Source organism: Mastigoproctus giganteus, chromosome 6, assembly GCF_048544385.1.
Source record: "Mastigoproctus giganteus isolate SK-2022 chromosome 6, ASM4854438v1, whole genome shotgun sequence".
Classification (NCBI taxonomy): Eukaryota; Metazoa; Arthropoda; class Arachnida; order Uropygi; family Thelyphonidae; genus Mastigoproctus; species Mastigoproctus giganteus.
In genome coordinates, this window is record NC_143580.1 from 157,020,376 (window position 1) to 157,043,431 (window position 23,056).

At 36.4% G+C, this 23,056-nt stretch overlaps 1 protein-coding gene across 1 annotated transcript in view; it reads right to left on the bottom strand.

Annotated features, from left to right (window-relative positions):
- The window catches only part of Rab3-GAP (Rab3 GTPase activating protein), a 606,356-nt gene that overhangs the window by 308,895 nt on the left and 274,405 nt on the right, over positions 1–23,056 (bottom strand). Inside the window, exon 12 of the mRNA XM_090376553.1 lies at positions 18,207–18,346. Within this exon, the coding sequence (XP_090232679.1) occupies positions 18,207–18,346 (140 nt within the window). The remainder of the gene's footprint in view (positions 1–18,206; positions 18,347–23,056) is intronic.

A 23,056-nucleotide genomic window follows, 5' to 3' on the forward strand; every position in this document is an offset into this window, starting at 1 on the left:
ATGATGTTCCATCATATACATAATTATTAAAGATGCATAATTTTATTAGAGTATCCCGATACGTTAAATCAACCTTTATAGCATTTTTATTTTCCAAATATAGTTTCTAGAGAACAACTTTTAAATTATCAAGATTAATGCTCATAAATAGACTGTTAAAGTCAAATATTTGTATTTGCTTAATACTGTTATTTTTTATTGCATTTATAATCGGTAAGTTATTATTTATTATAATAGTTTTATTTAAGTTATTTAATATAATTTTAAGTAACTTTTCTAATGTTTTTCCGGGAAATTTAGCATAACTATCTCTACATGATGTTATGAATCTAAAAGCAATAGGTTATTTATGAAATTTGGGTATGCCATATATAAACGGATATTTTAGGTTATTAATTTTACTTTAATTTTACTTTAATTTTTTATGCAATGCAATTAATTTTTTGATTATTATATTAGAGGAAGATGTTATCTGTTTATATGTATGGCTAGACTGTAGTTCATTTTTTATAATTTCTATATAATATGATTTACATATGATTGCATAATTGCAAGCAGCTTTGTCAACGGGAGTAATTACAAAATGTTCATGTATATCTTTGAGCTGCCTATTTATTAATTTGGTATTATATAGATTATCCTGTATGAATTTCATACAGGTTTGATTATATTTGTTAGATATGATATTAAGCATTGTAAATAACCACACGTAGTATGCCTCAACCGGTATGTTATATTTGTATGCTGATCTTATGCAGTATTTTAGTAAATCCAGATATAACAATTTTTTAAAGATAGATTTATTAATAGGTAGATCAGGTCGAAATTTAAAACCCAGTGATAAAATATCTCTAAGTTCGGGATATGGGATTATATCTAGGATCCACGTATCTATGAAATGAAGGTTTATGGCAAATACATGTATCCTGTCCGATGTTAATATTGTGAAGGTTTTTAGCTATTATTTTATAGTTACACGCTTTAAGATCAAATGGTTTAGAATATCTAAATCTGATATTAATATGTAAGTTATTAATAGGCAGCAAGTCATTACGTAAATTAATAGTTTTATGTATACCCAAATCATCCATCATTTTATTTTGAAAGTATAAGACGAGGACAGAGTTTTCTGGCTGCATGCCAATATTCAAAATATTAATTCTTAACTTATGCACATTATATTAGACATTTAACAATGTCTAATATAATGTGCATAAGGTGAGAAGATGCAAAGACATAATCATTGGTTTTTCTATTTAGTGATTTGAGTACACTAAGTTTAATACTTAAAAGTGTGTTATGTATTTTACTAATATTTATAGGATCACTGTCCCACATTTTGAATAAATCTATAAAGTCTCCTAGATGTTCTCGGTTGCTTTTATATGTGTTGGATTTACAATATTTTCTATTGCAATTATATTTATGAAGTTTGGCAATTTGAAATATATTATAAACACAAATATCTTGTAAATTATTCGTCATATATTTTTGATTAAATTTATTATTTAGACCATATGGATATAGTGTTTTATATTGTAACATGCTAATTTCTTCTTGCAATAATCTTTCATTTGCGTTATTAATTACGTTAAGTATTAAAATGAAAATATTACCAAAAGTATGTTTTTGGAAATGTCTGAATTCAATATCATGTTCCAGATTACCTGTTTTCTTACTGGATTTGTTATTATAAGTTTTAATATCGGAACAATGAAGGTTCATTCTAATATTTAGTTTAATGCTAGTTTGACCAATATATTTCACATTGCAAGTACGACAAGTGATCATAGATTTGGATGCAGATAGAGGGCAAGTAAGACAATTTATTACAAGGTTGAAATTTAAGAGATGGTAATCGGATATTAGTGCCAGAAGCATTATACGCTAAACTACTCTGTAAAGTGTGTGGTATTCGTATATGTGTCAATGTATTAACACGGTTAGGATTACTATCCAGGGCAACAATAGTATCCTCGGTCACTTTTATCCTACTCTGCCGATGTAGTATATTATTATTACTATATTTAAGTGACATAATAAGAGCAAAGTTAATATAAAATAAGGCACCTCCATAGCCAGGTGGGAAGGAGCAGCAGTGCGTAGCACACGCTTCTTGATTAGACCGGGGTTTGAGCCCGTCACCACCAAATACGGAGGATGCGGAAAGGTCAGGGAATGACCACCACATATCCCGGAGCAATATGGCCTTAGTTGCTAATGCTCCTAAAAACCAAATATAACAATAATAACAATATAAAATAAGAGCAAAGTTAATATAAAATAAAATATAAAATAAAATCAAGATGCACAATCATAAATCCGTGAAGGTAAAATTAAGAAAGATCAATGAAGTTAAGAAAATAGAAAAAGCAATCTTAGGTAGTGTATACTTAACCTAAGCAAAGCTTTTGTATATATTTATAATTATATTAGTGATAAAAAAGAAAAGACAGTTAAAACGACAGTAACTGTAACTAATATTTATGGGTCAATGCAGTTGCAAGCAATCGTGCAATACACCCATAATGTCTATAAAATATTAAGGATAAAATATTAAGGATCAATCAAATAATAATACTATCAGGGACTTAAGAAAACGCAAAAAAAAAAAAAAAAAAAAAATTATTATCGCTTTTTACCGACAATCTAGATGACTTCAACTGGGGCCAACCACCCAGACCTATACAGGTGACCCCTGCTTAACGCTGATAGTTCGTTTCGGAAAAACTGAGCGCTAAGTGCATCTGCGCTAAGCGAGTGCCGTATTCCCATAAGGTAACATGTATTTGTGAGTTGTGGTCTATTCCATAGGATATTTTCTAATCAATAATAAATGGTATTGAAAATATGCACCAATGTCGATTAAAAATATTTAATATTCAAAATTTTGTACATATAAAATATTCTACATTATATACACATATAATTATGAGGTAATTAACTAACGAAAATCACGAATCTATTAATTTTATGGCCCTGTGCTCTCGAGTTTTCGTATCTTTGGACTGAAAAATGTATCGATTTTGGGTTGTGCTTTGGCCCTCTTCCTCTAGGGATTCATTTCTTTCTTCAAATTTCTTATTACCTTGGCACTTCGTTCCATGTCAGGGTCATTCTCCCGGAAATAATCACACATTTTTTGAAGTGTTAAAAGCTTCACTAAGTCCTTTTGCAGTCAGCAACTTCATCGGTTCTTCATCTATAGTATCTCGATCATCATCTCCCTCAATAGCAAGCTCTTGTTCTTTTATCATTTCCATTAGTTCTTCATTAGAGAGGCCATCCCTGTCGTTGTCGATCATCTCTTGTACGATGTCTTCGTTAATTTCGTGTAACCCTGCTTCTTTTCCGAGCTCAACAATTTGCGTTTTAACATTTTCAACGGAATCATCAGGTTCCTGGGAATGCTTTATGCAATTTTTTCAAACTTTCCTCCACACTCCAGTCATGGTTTTCTGAGTCACTTCATCCCAGGCACTTGAAATGTTGTAGATGGCTGTTTTAATGTTATAGGATTTCCAAAACTCCTTTAAGCTAGGTACATTTTCAGTGTTGATGGCTTTAATAGCTTGGGGAAAAGGTGTTCCTTATGTAGTATGCTTTAAATGTGGCAACTACTTCTTGGTCCATTGGTTGGATCTGAGACGTAGTGTTTGGAGGCATGTAAAAAACTTATGTGATTGTTCAAGTCTTCTAAGCTCTCTTTGCTTGGGTGTCAGGGCGCATTGTCCATGATTAGAATTGCTTTATAACCAATGTTATTTTTTGCACAATATTTTTCCACTGCAGGACGGAAGAACTTAGCATACCAATCAATGAAAAGCGGCCTGGTTACCCAAGTTTTTTTATTAGCCTTCCAGATTACAGGTAGGTTTGATTTAGCTAAACCTTTAAGAGCCCTTGGATTTTCGGAATGGTAAACTAAAAGGGGTTTTAATTTAAAATCCCCCGCAGCGTTACCACCCAACAACAAAGTTAACCGATCCTTCGCCGCTTTGAAGCCTGGCATGTTTTTTCCTTCTTTCGATATGAAACTTCTTTTAGGCATTCGTTTCCAAAAAAGACCTGTTTCATCTATGTTAAAAACTTGTTGAGCAGTATAACATCCCTCTTCAATAATTTTAACAAATTCTTTTTTGAAAGTTTCGGCTCCTTGTTGATCTGCACTTGCAGCTTCTCCCTATATTGCTACGTTGTGCAGGTTATAGCGCTTTCTAAATCTATCAAACCAGCCCTTACTAGCGTTAAATGGTTCCACATTTTTTTCAGGGTGAGCTTCCTTCAAATCTTCATACAGGCTCTTCGCTTTTTCTTTAATAATAATTGAACTTAACGGAATTCTACGTTGAATGTTGTCTTCAATAAAATTATGTAGACGTTTCTCCATTTCAATCATAATAGCCGGCCTAGCCCTAGTCAATTTAGTTGCCTGCAGGGGAACAGCTGTTTTTCCAGCTGCTAAAACTGATTCTTTATTTTTCATGATTGTTCTTACAGTTGAACCTGCCAGTCCTAAATTATTGCACACATCCACTTGTCTTTGACCAGAATCAATTCTCTTCAAAACGTCTAATTTAATTTTCAAGCTCAATGTTTTTCTTACCTTTCCAATCTCTGCACCGCATCCAGACATTGTTGCTTTTTCATTCTTATCCGCCATAACTCTCTGCAAATGTAACTGCGTTGCACTGATTGTGAACATACAGTAAACTGTCTGTATGTCTAACACTGTATGCACTGAATGATATCTAGAATTCCTCTGGCAAGTGAGCTGAAGACGGTGACAAATGTTTTATTTATCTGAAAAGTTCCATTTTACCATGCAGTAAAATCAAATGGTTGTTTATTGCACGAAAAGTACTGTAAGTACTTTTCGTGCAATAAACTTTTACTGTAGTGGTGTGAGTCATGGAGAATGTTTATGGAATTTCCAAAACAGTAAAACAAACAAATTTTATGTACTTCGGGTGACCGCAAGGTCAGAGGAGTTCAGAAGACAAGAGAGTACTGTACAAGAAACAGCACCGCATTTAGCACTCATGGGATTGATTGTGTGAAAAACATTTCACAAGTTATAGTTCCCACAGTAAAACAAAAGAAGAGATAGGGAGTAAATCTATTTTTAGTATCTTTCTATTACGGGTCAGAACAGAAAATGCAGACTTCGTAACAGCATATGACACTGGATGGTAAATTTTTTCAGCTTGTGTACTAAAAAATAATTTCTCCCTTGAAACTATCCACACCAAGAAAATAGAGCATACTGAAAGTTTAAATTTTGTACATAGAGTAGAAATTATAAAAATAATTACTGTAGTTAATTTCATGGTGGCTATTTTCTCCTTTTACCAAAAAAAAAAAAAAAGGCTTAAAACAAACTGGACTGAAGACGGATTTGTCAAAAATTCAATCTGAATGCTAGTAAAATAGCGTTACAATGAGTTTTGACAGCATAAAGCGAACTGCGTTATAACGGGGGGCCTGCTATACTGGCTTATATTTGGTTTAGATTTAAATTACTTAGCATATATTGATCATTACAGAAACAGAGAACCCTTGTCGTTTTTTGCCTTCAGTCTGGGTGGTTAGCCCCAGTTGAAGTCATCTAGATTGTCGGTAAAAAGCGATAATAATTTTTTTTTTTTTTTTTGCGTTTTCTTAAGTCCCTGATAGTATTATTATTTGATTGATCCTTAATGTTTTATCCTTAATATTTTATATATATAAAATATTAAGGATATGTATATATATTATGCAGGAATGAAATAATGTTAAAATGTAGAAATGTAGAAGCCGTCCTGTAGTTTAAAATACCTGAAGCAATCCAAGAACAAACCAGACCCTAGGCAACAATGGTTAAACATAAATATTAAATTCAATAAAAAATATACATAATTAGCCAACCATGGGAAAAGATACTTTGCAAGGGACTGTGTCGAGGGCTAACTAAACCCCTACAAAATATATAACCCATGGCTGGCAGAGCCATCAGTTTCAGTGACCGAAAGATGTCGATATGGACACATAAGTGGATTTTAGTGTTTTGCACCAACCTTGCGTAGAAATAAAAACAAAGGAAACTGGACTTTTAATAACTGTGTTTATAATAAATTATAATAACCTGTATTTACAATAAATTTAACTTTACGATAAACTATACATATAAAATATTAAAATCTGCTACATTATGAACAATAAAATGCATTAAAATATACTAAGTTAAAAGCGATAAAGAACCATAGCTTTCAAAGGCTCCAGCCTTCTTCTTCAGCGGTATTTTCTTATTCTGCAGTACATCTTTAAATATCAGCAGGTTTATGGTACTCGTCACGTGTTTCATTCTCACGTGTTCCGTTCTCTTGCGTTGTGGAACCGGAAGTGGCTCGAGCGGGAGTCATACGGAACCGTTCATCCCTTCTGAGGATAGTGGCCTCAAAGAGGGGATGAATCCGCGTACCTCTATCTCTATTAATGTTGATTGTAGAACAGATCCGCAAACTCTCGAGCCACTTACGGTCCCAGAACTTATGCGCCCGATCGGTGATGATAGCATCGTCCGGGTAGATCTGGTGCTGCTTCTCCCAAAAATGCTCGGCCACGGCGGACTTGCCATACTCCGCATTTCTTATTGCCTTAGTGTGTTCCCCCAGATGATCTTTGAGACGGCGTTTTGTTTCCCCTACATAACATTCCCCACAATCCGGGCATCTAATGCTATATATGACCCCACTTGTGTTCTCTTTTTGAATGGGGTCCTTAACCTGAGACACGATTGTGTGCAGCCTCCGCCCCGGAAGCTGCACACAACGTGTCTGGTACTTTCTTAGTATTCTAGCTATATGATCAGTCAGACCCGGATAATAGGGAATGTATGCAGTGGATGTCGGTGTAAAAGACTCGCCTCTCCTCTGGTTTCCTTTAACATATTTTTCTATAATCCTCTGGGGGTAGCCACATTTTGCAAGATCCGTCGTGAAATGTTCATACTCTAATTTCCTATCATCGGAGGTACTGCAATGTGATTTTGCTCTATCAACTAATGTTCTTATCACACTGTTCCTGGAAAAGGTACGTAGATGATACGTTTTCAATTATTTGGAAGGGGAGTGAAGATCAGGTGTTGAACATCTTAAATGGCTTCTCCCCATTCATACAGTTTACATCGGAGGCAGAAGAAGGAGGAGTTTTGCCGTTCCTAGATGTGTTGGTCTGTAGGGAAGACCGACAGCTAAAGACTAAGGTATATAGGAAATCCATGTGTAAAGGGCAGTATTCGCACTACAGCTCAGCTCAGACCAACCATCATAGGAACAGTGTGATAAGAACATTAGTTGATAGAGCAAATCACATTGCAGTACTCCGATGATAGGAAATTAGAGTATGAACATTTCACGACGGATCTTGCAAAATGTGGCTACCCCCAGAGGATTATAGAAAAATATGTTAAAGGAAACCAGAGGAGAGGCGAGTCTTTTACACCGACATCCACTGCATACATTCCCTATTATCCGGGTCTGACTGATCATATAGCTAGAATACTAAGAAAGTACCAGACACGTTGTGTGCAGCTTCCGGGGCGGAGGCTGCACACAATCGTGTCTCAGGTTAAGGACCCCATTCAAAAAGAGAACACAAGTGGGGTCGTATATAGCATTAGATGCCCGGATTGTGGGGAATGTTATGTAGGGGAAACAAAACGCCGTCTCAAAGATCGTCTGGGGGAACACACTAAGGCAATAAGAAATGCGGAGTATGGCAAGTCCGCCGTGGCCGAGCATTTTTGGGAGAAGCAGCACCAGATCTCCCCGGACGATGCTATCATCACCGATCGGGCGCATAAGTTCTGGGACCGTAAGTGGCTCGAGAGTTTGCGGATCTGTTCTACAATCAACATTAATAGAGATAGAGGTACGCGGATTCATCCCCTCTTTGAGGCCACTATCCTCAGAAGGGATGAACGGTTCCGTATGACTCCCGCTCGAGCCACTTCCGGTTCCACAACGCAAGAGAACAGAACACGTGAGAATGAAACACGTGACGAGTACCATAAACCTGCTGATATTTAAAGATGTACTGCAGAATAAGAAAATACCGCTGAAGAAGAAGGCTGGAGCCTTTGAAAGCTATGGTTCTTTATCGCTTTTAACTTAGTATATTTTAATGCATTTTATTGTTCATAATGTAGCAGATTTTAATATTTTATATGTATAGTTTATCGTAAAGTTAAATTTATTGTAAATACAGGTTATTATAATTTATTATAAACACAGTTATTAAAAGTCCAGTTTCCTTTGTTTTTATTTCTACGCAAGGTTGGTGCAAAACACTAAAATCCACAGTATGAATATACCCAACCTCAGAGGCCTGTTTGAAGAATGGACACATAAGTTAGGTATTAAAATAATATAATAAAATAGAAATTAAGTAGCTTATTAATAGTAATTTTGCAGAAGACAGGCTGGATGACATTTAGCCCGACCGATAGCTGTAACAACCATTTTGCCAAAAAAAAAAAAAAAAAAAAGGCTTAAAACAGACTGGACTGAAGACGGATTTTTCAAAAATTCAAATGCTAGTAAAATAGCGTTACAATGAGTTTTGACAGCGTTATAGTCAGTACCTCGATCCCCCTCGAATTGCTCTAATAGTTCATGAGGTATGAAAACTAAGAATAAGATAGTTAAAAGTAAAAAGTGAAGGAAAAGTGTTTATAAGATTGTACATAGGATGGTACAGGGAGCATCACTTCCCGACCCCATAAGAAAGGGATCCTGGTATAGTAAGATGATATCAGCAAAGAAGAGCCGGTAAAAAATGGTAATATATAACGGAAATATATCCAAAAGTGGAATACCGGAATGGCAATGTGAATATATGACATGTGATTTGACTTACAGTCTTTCTTGTCTATGCTTCAACAGGGTAAGGTAACATATATTTAATGCCGTATTACCTTAGTGTTTTCACCATGGGTATATCCTACTCCCTATAACCTTAAAATTTTCACTATGAATATTGCCTATTTGGTGTTTAGGAATTTATATTAGGAATTAGCCATTCCGGTATTCCACTTTTCAATATATTTCTGTTATATATTACCATTTTTTACCGGCTATTCTTTGCTGATATTATCTTACTATACCAGGATCCCTTTCTTATAGGGTCGGGAAGTTACGCTCCCGGTACCATCCTATGTACAATCGTATAAACAACTTTTCCTTCACTTTTTACTTTTAACTATCTTATTCTTATTTTTCATACCTCATGAACTATTAGAGCAATTCGAGGGGGATTGAGGTACTATTACTTTAACTAGCCTTCTCTCTGTTCTCCTTTTGTTAGCTAATTTAGTTTATTATGTTTAGCAGATTATTTGGTTCTCAGCATTGTTTATTTACTATTTTGTTACAGCTATCGGTCGGGCTAAATGTCATCCAGCCTGTCTTCTGCAAAATTACTATTAATAAGCTACTTAATTTCTATTTTATTATATTATTTTAATACCTAACTTATGTGTCCATATCGACATCTTTCGGTCCTAGTTATACAGGCAGATGACAACAGAAACTGATGGCTCTGCCAGCCATGGGTTATGTATTTTGTAGGGGTTTAGTTAGCCCTCGACAAAGTCCCTTGCAAAGTATCTTTTCCCATGATTGGCTAATTATGTATATTTTTTATTGAATTTAATATTTATGTTTAACCATTGTTGCCTAGGGACCGGTTTGTTCTTGGATTGTTTCCGGTATTTTAAACTATAGGACGGCTTCTACATTTCTACAATTTAACATTATTTCATTCCTGCACATGTTTAATGACGGATGTAATGTTCTATCTCAGATGGCATTAATCTGATTGGTTAATATTATCTTATAATATTCCAGTTCTACGCTTTAGTAATCTGATTCTATATATATATCGAGCCCATCACCACCAAATACGGAGGGTGCGGAAAGGTCAGGGAATGACCACGGCATATCCCAGAGCAATATGGCCTTAGTTGCTAACGCTCCTAAAAACAAAATAACTAATTATATATATATATATAGTTATTATAGTGAGAGCACAAAGAGTACTATACATTACATCAGTCTGTAATCTAGTTATTACAGTAAAAAAAACAAGTACTATACAGATGCTGAACATGTATATGAACACAACAGTATACAGTAGGCATAAGGCCAAAATAACTTATAAAAATAAAATACCCCATGCAGGCATACATGGCCAAACCCCGGAAGTAAACATATAATTAGTAATAAAATAAATATATAATACAATGATGATTATGTAATTCACTATTGGTGTAGCGATACATTGAAAGGGACTTTTTCAAGGGCTAATAACTTTTATATTCAACCATATTGTTGATATATATATATATATATAAATATATATATATACAGTGAAACTTCCCTTTAACGGACAGCCATGGGGAACGAAAATGTGTCCGTTAGAGAGAAGTTTCCGCTAACAAGAAGTCTGAGGGAGAAAAAAAAAAAAGAAAGAAAAATCGTTAAATGTTTAATGTAAAATTAAATTAAATTATATACAGATTTTGCACAATATTTTTGTAAATAATATACATACAATTGTGCTATGCATATTATGACTTTATCTTATGAAAAATACATAAAGTAATCACTTATTTTCTTCTGCACCTTCTTCCGGCTGATAATTTTGTTTTCAACATTTGTTTTGAGTGAAGGAACCATCGAAAGTCCTTCAGTAAGATACTTCAGCGGCGAAAAAACATTTTTAAACGATTGATTTGTATGAGCGCTTCTTCTATTTTCATCGGTGGTTCGTCATTAATATGTTCTTTGACATAATGACCTCCTTCCATTTCTTCATCCTCATGAGGAACTTCTTGAAAAATATCGATGATAATGTCGTTGATATCTATAGCACCATCTTCTGTAGTGAGGTTCGAGTCTATATCTTTGTAGCCAGGGTCACTTGTAGCTGAAGTATCGTACATTATCAATAGATGAAGTACTTGTTCTTCTTGGTGCTCCACATTGCTGTTCACAACTTCAATTTTGCGTTTGAGAAGCCAGACTTTACAAAACAGTTGACAACAGTTTGTTTTGTAATTGCGTTTACTGAAGAGGAAATCCATTGAATCGCATCTAGGATGCTGATTTTCTTTGAAAAGGTCACTCGCACATGTTACATCGTTCATGTTTGCAAATGAGATGTCTTAAAACACGTTTTCTGTAGTGAAGTTTAAAATTTTTTATTATCCCATGATCCAAGAGCTGACACTCTGCAGATGTGTTTGGTGGCAGAAAAACGATTTGAATGTTGGACAATTCAATGTGCGGGTGAGATGCAGCATTATCCACGAAAAGAATAATTTTTCTGTTTTGACGAATCATGTTTTGGTTAAAGTGACTTATCCATTCGCTCACGATATCTCGTGTCATCCACGCTTTTTTATTAGACTTCCAGTCAACATTCAAAAAATTCAACTTTATGCCCTTGAAACAACGAGGATTTTGTGGGTTTCCTTTAACAAGAGGTTGTTCAAAGTCTCCCAGCATATTTGTACACAATAGTGCAGTCAAGCGTTCCTTAGAAATTTTTCCGCCCTGGCACTTTTCGTTTTTTAGACTCATTGTTTTTTCAGGAAGAGCTTTAAAAAACAACCCTGTTTTGTCACAGTTGTAAATATCCTTAACTTCAAAATCACGACATAAATCTTCCAATTTGATGGTCCACTCTGTTACAACCCCGGTATTAACAGATCCACCTTTACCACTTACTGTTTTCCAAGAAATTTTATGCCGAGTTTTGAACTTGTCTAGCCATCCCACAGAAGCTTTGAACTCATTTACTCCCATAGATTTCGCAACCTCCAAAGCCTTTTTCCCTAATAATAGGCCCATTAATGGGAATTTTTTAGCACGTGCGCGACAAAACTACTCGTACGTAACATTGTCAATTTGAAGTCCAACAGTTTTCGGGAATGATTTTTGAACTTGATCATTTCCGTGTTGCCAAAATTGTTTGAGCAGTTAATTTTTTTTCTTTAGGATGTCGCTTACCTGCGTCTTCCCGATTTTGAATTTTCCAGCGAGATTGCGAACACTATTTTTTTGCCGATCATATGCATTAATTAGTTCGACTTTATCTTTTAAAGTTAAATGTTTACAAGAAGACATTGTGCACTTCACACGACACTGAACAAAACTGAAAACTCAAAAGATGAAAGGCTGAGCAAATCCCCCCCCCCTGCACACACCGAATTTATCAGAAGTTTTTACACGTGCCTTAAAATTCTTGAAAAAGGGTTTAGAACCGCGACGTAAACCTTGATAAAATTCAGAATCAGAAATAGAAAATAAACACACGATTGAGGCAATACGTGGAAGAAACGTTCCTAGAAAAAGGGCCGTGAGCTCGCCCGCTGTCCGTTATGGGGAGATCAAATTAAGTGCTAATCTAAATGAAACAGTGCAGATTGCCTGTCCGTGTCCGTTACAGAGAATGTCCGCTAGACAGAAGCTGCAAACACGTTAAAACCAATGGAGGTGAGCTGGGGAATTTGAAAATGTCCGTTGTAGAGAGATGTCCGTTAACGAGAGGTGTCCGTTAGGAGAAGTTTCACTGTATATATATATATATATATATATATATATATATATATATGTATATATACAGGTTGATTCACTACCAGTGCGACAAACTTGCAGGTGGTGTAGGGGGCACAAAGACGAATCGGAATCACATAGCATTGCAGGGTCCAAAATGCCTTCGTCATGCGGTAGAGGACGTTGAACGGGAGGTCGCGTGAACAGTGATCCCGCTGGAAGTCAGCATTTGCGAACCGTTTCTGTTGAAGAAACCAAGTAGCAAAAGTCCTCCGGAGTGGATAATCCGCAGGCTCCAATGATTGGACACATTGCAGATGGTATGAACTGATTTTGTTTGTTGACAGTATCCTCCATACAGTGGATTGGGAAATACCCAATCGTTGGCCTATCGCTCGAGTACTCGTACTTGGATTGCCTTCTGCAAGACGTAGGACATTCTCCTCATTGTCTGTCGTCCTCGTCGTTTCCTCTCGATTCATGGTACCTCTCGTGAAACAACCAGTCTCATGTAACCTTCTGTGCACACGTGCAAAAATCGTATGATGAGGAGCAAAGCCTGTGCAGGAAACGTTCCTGGTACAAGCACAGAGCGGCGCGCCCATTACAGTCTGCAGCTCCATATGCGAGGTGCATATCGGCCAGTTCAACGTTTGAATACTTGTCCATCCTACTGCCTCGGGAACCGGTTTGCAAATGCTGACTTCCAGCGGGATCGCTGTTCACGTGACCTCCCGTTCAACGTCCTCTACCGCATGACGAAGGCATTTCGGACCCTGCAATGCTATATGATTCCGATTCGTCTTTGTGGCCCCTACACCTCCTGCAAGTTTGTCGCACTGGTAGTGAAACACCCTGTGTGTGTGTGTGTGTGTGTGTGTATATATATATATATAGTTATTATAGTAAAAGTATAACATGTACTATATAGATGCTGAATATGTATATATACATAACAGTATACAGCCGGCCATAAGGCCAAAATAACTTATAAAGATTAAGGTAGCCTGTATAGGTCTACAAGGCCATACCCTGGAAATAAACATGTAATTAGTAATAATATATAAATATATAATACAATAATGATTATGTAGCTAATTATTGATATACAGATACGTTGAAAGGGACTTTTTCAAGGGCTAACCCTTTCAATATATCCCACCATTAATTAACAGAGCTATCCGTTTCTGATTGCTATTTGCCTGTTTAACTAAATCCAATTGTTAAACTTAAACATAAGGCTAATTTGGTTATAATTTCGCAGCAAACAGGCAAGGTAACATTTAGCCCGACAAATAACTTCGAAACGAATATATAGAAAATAGAAGAAACTATAATTTTCAATCTGTTGTGGTATTTTTATTTGTTTCAATTTCTGTTGTGGTAGTTTTATTTGTTTTATATTTATGCAAAAGAAAGCTACTGCTGACATAAGGAGAAAGGAAGTAGGGATAAGTATAGTAAAAGTACCTCAATTTCCCTCGAATTGCTCTAATAGATCTTGAGGTATGAAAAATTAGGATTAGATATTAAAATGTGAAAAGTAAAGAAAACAGCTTTATATAATTGTACTTAGGATAGATACCGGGAGCGTAACTGCCCGACCCTTTAGTAAGGGATACTGGTATTCCATAAGAGGACACCAGTTGGTGTTTAATAGATAAAGATAATGATGAAATATAGAATAATATGGAATAATAAGTAAATAAAAGAATGGCTAATTCCAAATACCTAAATACTAACTGATTTTATAATAAATTACATTTAAGTTATGTTTAAGTTTAAGAATTGGACTTTGTTAAATAGGAAAATTGCAATCTTAAACAGATAACTCTGTTAATTATTGGTGGGATATATTGAAAGGTTCAGCACTTGAAAAAGTCCCTTTCAATGTATCTAAATATCAATAATTTCCTACATAATCGTTATTGTATTATATATTATTACTAATTACATGTTTATTTCCAGGGTATGGCCTTGTAGACCTACACAGGTTATCATAGTCTTTATAAGTTATTTTGGTCTTATGGCCCGTTGCACACTGTTATGTTTATATACATATTCAGTATCTATATAGTACATATTATACTTTTACTATAATAACTAGATTACAGACTGATGTAATGTTCAATCTACTATTGATGGCATTAATCTGATCTGGCAAAAAACTTTTACATTTATCCCTATTTTATATACATATATATACACGGTATCTCAAAAATATTGGTACAAATATTTAGGGAAGGTAGGTAACATCTAAAGGAATGTGAATTGCATAGGAACCCATAACTGGAAGCGTCACGGGAAAGTAGTAGTTGTTATTGGTTTTTAGGAGCATTAGCAACTAAGGCCATATTGTTATGCGGTAGTCATTCTCTGACCTTTCCGCATCCTCCGTATTTGGTGGTCACGGGCTCGAACCCTGGTCTAATCAAGAAGCGTCTGCTACGCACTGCTGCTCCTTCCCACCAGGCTACGGAGGCGCCTGGGAAAGTAGTAGCAAAGGCACAAGAAGCAGAAATGACACAAGACAGTAATTAGTGGCAAACATTTATTTGACATAATATTAACAATGGAGTACGAGATGAATGCATTTCATAATGTTACAACAAATGCTCGAAGGTTCCACCACGAGACGCGATGCATGCGTGACACCGACGCAGCATGGATTGGCGGACATGGTCGAACACACCTGGAATTTCTTTGACAGTAGCAGCAGTCTCGCCACGGGATCCATTTCTGTCTCCACAGGCGATTCATACACGATAGATTTGAGGCCCCCCCACAGAAAGAAATCAAGGCTCGATAAATCAGGTGAACGTGAGGGCCAGGCAATGAGTCCACCACAGCCAATCCATCGACGCCCAAAACGCCTGTTCAAATGGTCACGAACACGCCTTCCATAATGGGCAGGCGCCCCGTCATGTTGAAACCAAATGTTGCATCTCACATTTGCTGGAACATTGTCAAGTAACCCTGGTAGAACTTGTTCAAGAAAGATCCGATATTTAGCGGAGTTCATGCGGGATGTAACAGGTATGGGCCGACTAAGCAGTCACCGACCATACCTGCCCACATATTTATTGCAAAGCGATGTTGTGCCACATGGGGGGCACACCGAGTGGGCCCTCTGCTAATCCATACACTAGGTGTATGTCTGCCAGTTCAAAGTTCGTATATCGATGCATGCTCTTCGTGCGGCGACTATTGCTTGAATGAGTAAACCAGAAATTTCCCCTCTCGCAAACTGATGAACAGCGCCGTGAAACGACTTACAGTGATGTTTCCAGTTATGGGTTCCTATGCGATTCACAATTCCTTTAGATGTTACCTACCTCCCCTAAACATTTGTACCAATATTTTTGAGACACCCTGTATGTGTGTGTGTGTGTGTGTGTGTGTGTGTATACAGGGTGTTTCAGTTAAACGTTTCAGAACTTCTAAGAGGGGTAGGGTACATCCTGACAACTCGAAATCATATAGCAATGTGGGGTCGGAAATGCTTTCCTGAAGCGGTGTTGTACGCAGAAGCACCATAAAGAAAAGAGACCGTAAGTGAGAAATCGTTTTAATAATACATGAAAAGAAGCAAAAGGTACATGGATTAAAGTAAGTGTTCGAAGTTTCTTCCACGGGCTACAATGCACGCCTCACATCTCCGACGCATGGACATCCGAACATTCTGGAATACTCCAGGCGAATTTCGAATTTCTTCGGCAGCTACTGCGATTCTTGCAACCAGCTCCTCAGCATTGTCAACAGGGGTGTCATAAACTAGCGATTTCATATGACCCCAGAAATAAAAATCAAGACATGATAGGTCGGGTGACCGAGCAGGCCAACGCACGGGACCACCACGTCCGATCCACTGTTGACCAAATGTGACATCCAGGTAGTTACGAACATCTCCGCTATAATGGGCAGGGGCTCCATCGTGTTGGAACCACATTGTCTGTTGCGTCGATGCAGAAATCTCTCAAAAGTTGTGGCAATACTTGCTGCAGAAAGATCAAGTAGATAGGTCCGGTTAGACGACACGGTAACAGGTAAGGTCCGATGAGGTGATCTCCCATAATACCGGCCCATACATTGACCGAAAATCGAATCTGTGCTGCACGACGTCGTATTGCATGCGGGTTCTCGACCGCCCAGATATGGTCGTTATGCGTGTTGAAAATTCCTTCCCTTGTGAAGGAATTTTCACGGTCATATGAAATCGCTAGTTTATGACACCCCTGTTGACAATGCTGAGGAGCTGGTTGCAAGAATCGCAGTAGCTGCCGAAGAAATTTGAAATTCGCCTGGAGTATTCCAGAATGTTCGGATGTCCATGCGTCAGAGATGTGAGGCGTGCATTGTAGCCCGTGGAAGAAACTTCGAACACTTACTTTAATCCATGTACCTTTTGCTTCTTTTCATGTATTATTAAAACGATTTCTCACTTACGGTCTCTTTTCTTTATGGTGCTTCTGTGTACAACACCGCTTCAGGAAAGCATTTCCGACCCCACATTGCTATATGATTTCGAGTTGTCAGGATGTACCCTACCCCTCTTAGAAGTTCTGAAACGTTTAACTGAAATACCCTGTATACACACAGGTTATTCACTACCAGTGCGACAAACTTGCAGGTGGTGTAGGGGGCGCGCAAAGATGAATCGAAATCACATAGCATTGCAGGGTCCGAAATGCCTTCGTCATGCGGTAGAGGACGTTGAACGGGAGGTCGCGTGAACAGCGATCCCGCTGGAAGTCAGCATTTGCGAACCGTTTCTGCTGAAGAAACCAAGTAGCAAAAGTCCTCAGGAGTAGATAATCCGAAGGCTCCAATGATTGGACGCGTTGCAGATGGTATGAACTCATTTGGTTTGTTGACAGTATCCTCCATACAGTGGATTGGGAAATACCCAATTGTTGGCCTATCTCTCGAGTACTCGTACTGCCTTCTGCAAGATGTAGGACATTATCCTCATTGTCTGGTGTCCTCGTCGTTCACTCTCGATTCATGGTACGTCTCGTGAAACAACCAGTCTCACGTAACCTTCTGTGCACACGTGCAAAAATCGTATGACGAGGAGCACGCCTGTGCAGGAAACGTTCCTGGTACAAGCGCAGAGCGGTGCACCTGTTACAGTCCGCAGCTCAATACGCGAGGTGCATGTCGGCCAGTTCAACGTTTGAATACTCGTCCATCCTACTGCCTCGGGAACCAGTTCGCAAATGCTGACTTCCAGCGGGATCGCTGTTCACACAACCTCCCGTTCAACGTCCTCTACCGCATGACGAAGGCATTTCAGACCCTGCAATGCTATGTGATTCCGATTCGTCTTTGTGCCCCCTACACCTCCTGCAAGTTTGTCGCACTGGTAGTGAATCACCCTGTATATGTGTATGTGTGTGTATATATATATATATATAAAAATTTATAATTTATTAATTTTGCATTCATTGAAACCATTTCATCAACTGTATACCTTCTTCGTATGTAACTCTTTAAACATTACCTTTATAAAGTTACATTGAATGCCCATTTATATATATATTAACTGTTAATCCTTCGTGTTACTTTACTATTTCCTCTGCAGAAATAATACAACAGGTATGTTACCTTTCCACATTCTCACAGCAGTTCCTTTCTGCAGATCGATTAGAATAATTCGTCCAAATCCATCGGTAACTGCTCCCAGAGTCCTTGTCGGAGATAGTGAAATGCTTATTCCTTGTCTTCGTTTATCATATAATCCAAACCTTTGTAAAAATGACAGAATAAAAAAATCTATATTAAAAGCTTACCATTTATAAAATTCATTGATAATTTTAAAATAAGATTTTTACTTTCAATTACAGTAGATAATTTGCACTTGGTAAATTATGCCATGTGAAGAATATCTGTGCGTGATATTTCAGTTCTTTTTAACTTCATTACTTGAGAATTTAGCATGTTATCTATAAACTGAACTATGCTTTCATCTCTTAAATTGTCACACTAACCCAGTAAATTTCCAACAGTCCATTTTTAAATTTTGTGGTTCCTTACCAATAACAAATCATGATAAAAGGCTTACCAATGCACAATTGCTTGCCTGTTATATTTTTTTAATTATCATTACTTGACCGACTTATATAAAGTTTATGAACTTATGCATTATAACAAGTACACGTGATCTCTCTCTCAACCCCCCCCCTGCTCATGCAGTGTACATTAGTCTAGTTTCTTACAAGTGATGGAGGGAAATTAGTTTGTTTCCATCATTTGTGTAAGAAAACATAATGAGGAACGGTGGCAACTCATGACTCTGATGTTTGGGGATGCTGTGTCTGAAAGTTACATTAAATTGCCTTGGTTATAAGACATGTACAGTAATAATAATAATAATAAGCAAGTTAAAAATACTACAAAACATTAACTAGACATTTATCATTAAACAGACTTGAAGTTTTATTTAAAAACAAAATCCATTCTTTGGTTTTTATTTGTTGAAAACAGATTAACTTTTTTCATTCAAGTTTGGTGCACTGTTCGCCAAGCTTTTCTCTATTGAAAGCATTGCTTGAGCATTTAGCCTTTCCAGATTCATAGTGCTCCTTAAAAATGTTTTTATTCTTTTTAATATTGAATGGCAGCGTTCAGGATCTGAAGTAGTCATCAGAATGGTCAAATGAACTTTTATGAGTTTTGTAAGTTCACCAAGAACTTCAGCTAGATTATTTTCTGAGATAAATTTCAGCAAGTCAGTTAATTTGCAATTGTGTAAATCGTGTGTGCTATAGAAACTTGTAATTCCTTTTTCAATCATGGGATATGCCTCAATAGTCTTCCACGCGCATTTTTGTACGAAAAATAACAGTTCTCCTTGTTAAACAATTTAGCAGCAATTAATTGCTTTGTAAAAGAATATTTCTCACCTATGTCAACACTTATATAGTTGCATACTTCCTTCGCTTCAATCATGAGTGTTTTTGAAGGATTTTCATAGTACATTGAATTCCTGATTTTTAGAATGGCATTCTTAAAGTTTCCTATTTTAACTGCCTCAAAATCGAGATTGCATTTGATTATAAATAACTTCCACGTGCGGCATTATCTGATGGAAAAGTTCTAAGCAGAACTCGAATTTTTCATTACTTAAGATGTGCAAAATTCTAGTTACTTCTGAAATCATCTTACTGCATTTGCTGTCGCTTGTAGTTCCTCCATGGACTTTTTTAAGGATTCAAAATTTTCATAAATGCTGTTCATAGTGCGTATATTGAAGTTCCATCTTGAATGTGTATATTGAAGTTCCATATTGATCTAGAATGCACTTCGATATTCCGTCTGCCATTTGGTTTTCCGGAGTGAAAAAAACCCCAAAAACACTCAAAAATATCCCCATTCAGTTCATATCTAAGAATATTTACCATTTTTGTTTTTTATTTGACACATTTTTTTTTTTTGACACAGCAGATGTTCTGAAACATCTGCTGTGTCATCAGCCATGCCAGCTACGAATGAAGCTTCTTTAATTTCTCTGTTTATTTCATCCCGGCATATTTGCAGAAACAATCAAGAATAACATTCTGAATAGTTTTCGAAATGCCTTTAAATGCTGCATTACTTTCTAAATGGTTCTTTAAATTGAATCTAATGTACAAGCGAAATTTATTAATCTTCTAAATACTCCCGGATTTTTAGAATCGCCTTTTTCGTCATGTCCACATAAAGGGAACTTCAAACTGTCCACAAAATTTAATGCAGTCTATTATTTTAGATAATACCTCACGATTCTTTGTAACTTTTCTGTTATATCTGCAGATCAAAAGTCTGTAGGCCTCACTAAGCTGTTCTTTAATATTTACGTTTCCTAACAGCAATAGTGAAATCACATTATTAATATGTTTATTCGAACTCTCATGTTTTAGAGTTTTTTCTTTCATTTTGTTTATGTTTGTAAAGCCACTTTTTGTCCACGTTAAGTCACCTCCGAACAGTAAACACGGAAAACAAAACAACATATTTTTAACTTCACAACCACAAAGTCAACGTTTTCTTTGGTACTCAAAAAATAGGAACTCAAAAAAATCCATTAAGCAATGAAAATTAAAAGAAATGTCCTATTCACAAAAAAAAAGTTAAAAATTAAAAAAGAATCTAACGAAAATTTTCAAAACAATTTTCCTTCCTGAAGCTGACAACGCTTTTCAACCGTATGTCGTGATCACAGGAATGAAAATTACCGAATAGGGTTGAACCTGAAACTTAAGTAGTGATTATTTGTCTTCGCACATGCGTGTAAAGGTCCACGCATCGGAGATCAAATATAGCCACCGAAAATTTTCCAGCAAACATTAACAGAATTCTGATGTAATTTAATTTCTATGGTTTCTGCAATTAATAGTCGCGTATAATTACGTTGAACATTAAGTATTTTAGCCTTGTTAAATAAAAAAGTGTTTTTCATTAATGGCATGAAAGGCTAATTCTGACGCTACTGAACGAGAAGCACGAACTGAGGCTTCATGTTGATTTACACGAATATTCAGAGAAAATTGTGTCTAACCTTGGTAAGATGAGTCTCAATCACTGCAAGAAATGTTGAATACCAGATCATTAATTTGTGTTGCGAACGCGGAAAGAACCGAGCGATTGTTCAGTATAGTGTGTAATTTCCATATTGGCCTGGCCACAATTTTAAATTCGGTATCTTTAAAGAATCTATTAAGCTGTTTGTGCCACTGTTCAACATATGGGACAGAAATAAAGTATTTTTTGATATTAATATTGTTAGTTGGTGTAGTATTTTGTGTCCTATCCTTAGCCTGTACCCTAATTCGGTTTATTGTGGCAAGGGGATAACCCCTGTTTAAGGACCTGCTAGTTAATATTTGTATTTCTGAGCCCAAAGGAGATTCCGTCGTTCAATATTTATAGGCATTTAGAAATTAATTAAAGATAATCGATCTTTTGTAGGTGAACGGGTGATAGCTATTATAATGCAGAAGCATACCGGGGTTTGTAGGTTTTCGATAGATCCTAAATTGGATTTTATTCGAGTCCCGAGTAATTGTGAAATTTAGAAAGTTTAATGACTTTGTATCCGTATCCTCCCTTTCCAATGTAAATTGGAGTCTAGAATGAATATTATTAAATGAATGTAAAATGTCTTGGATAGTACTACGATCAGTAATAACAAGAACATAGTCTAAATACCTCCCATAGTATGTGATACGGGGTCGAAAAAGTGTCCAACATATATGCTCAATCGTTGAGAATTAGATCTCTGACATTAAGCCGCTCAGGCTCAAACCCATTGGCAATCCAAAAATTTGTTTGTACACCTTGTCTCGAAAGGTGATATAGTTGGCCTCAACTATATCACCTTTCGAGACAAGGTGTTTAATTAAGTGAATTAAGTCAGTTTAATTAAGTAAAAAATTTCCTTAATAGGTAGCTTAGTATAATTAATCAGTATCGAGTTTTTATTTAACATATCCCAAATAATATCTGTGTATTCAACGTTTACATTCATATATAACGAGGTAACATCTAGTGAGAATAAATTGCATTATCGCCAAGTCTACAGTCTTTAAGATTATTAAATAATGTATCGTAGTTCTTAATCCCAAATTGTATTACCTTTCTAAAGAGTTTTATAATGCTATATACATGTGTGACTAAGGATGAAAATGCCAAGTTCCCGTAGGAAACAATAGGTCGAATAGGAAATTCAGTCTTGTAATTTTACCTGACTGAAAAGTGTAGGAATATTGTATGTTCTTGCCTTCAATTCCTTTAACTGGGCCATAGTAACGTAGTCATTTTTTCGATACGTGGTTAACGTTTTATTGTATTGATTGACCAAATTGGTAAACAGTGCAGATATCTGAAACAACTGAATCTAACTTATTAATATAATCAGGTTTATCTAGTATTACCACCGTATCTCCTTTATCTGCCCTCTGTATAATGATGTCCTTATTCCCCGAAGTTCTCGTAAAGCTGAACTGTCATGTGTATTCAATTTAGGAAGTCGTGTTTCTTTTATGTTATTCACTACTTGGTTAACTTGTTGAATAAATGAATCTTTTTGTGGAACATTACAAAGTCCAAATTCAATATCAATTACGCATTGTTTTTTAGGTAGTTTTTGAGGTGGTAAATTATAATTTAGTCCTTTGAATAAAAGTGAAATCTGGTCCTGCAATAGTGTACACGAGAAAAAATTTGTAACCTGTTGATATGTCGGTTCGTTGAATACTGGGTGAGGGGGGGGTGTTCGTGACCTAGCTGACGTATTCTGTGGTAGTACATTGTGAGTATTTGGGGGGTTGTCACCCAAATCGTATCTACTTGGTCGCAAGCCCGCGACAATGTGTTAGAATTCGCACGAACATGTCTTGACCTATCCGATAATGTTTGCAATTTATTAACGTGTCTGTTTTTTTTTTTTTTATTTCTGAGGCCTGTGCTTCCCATCG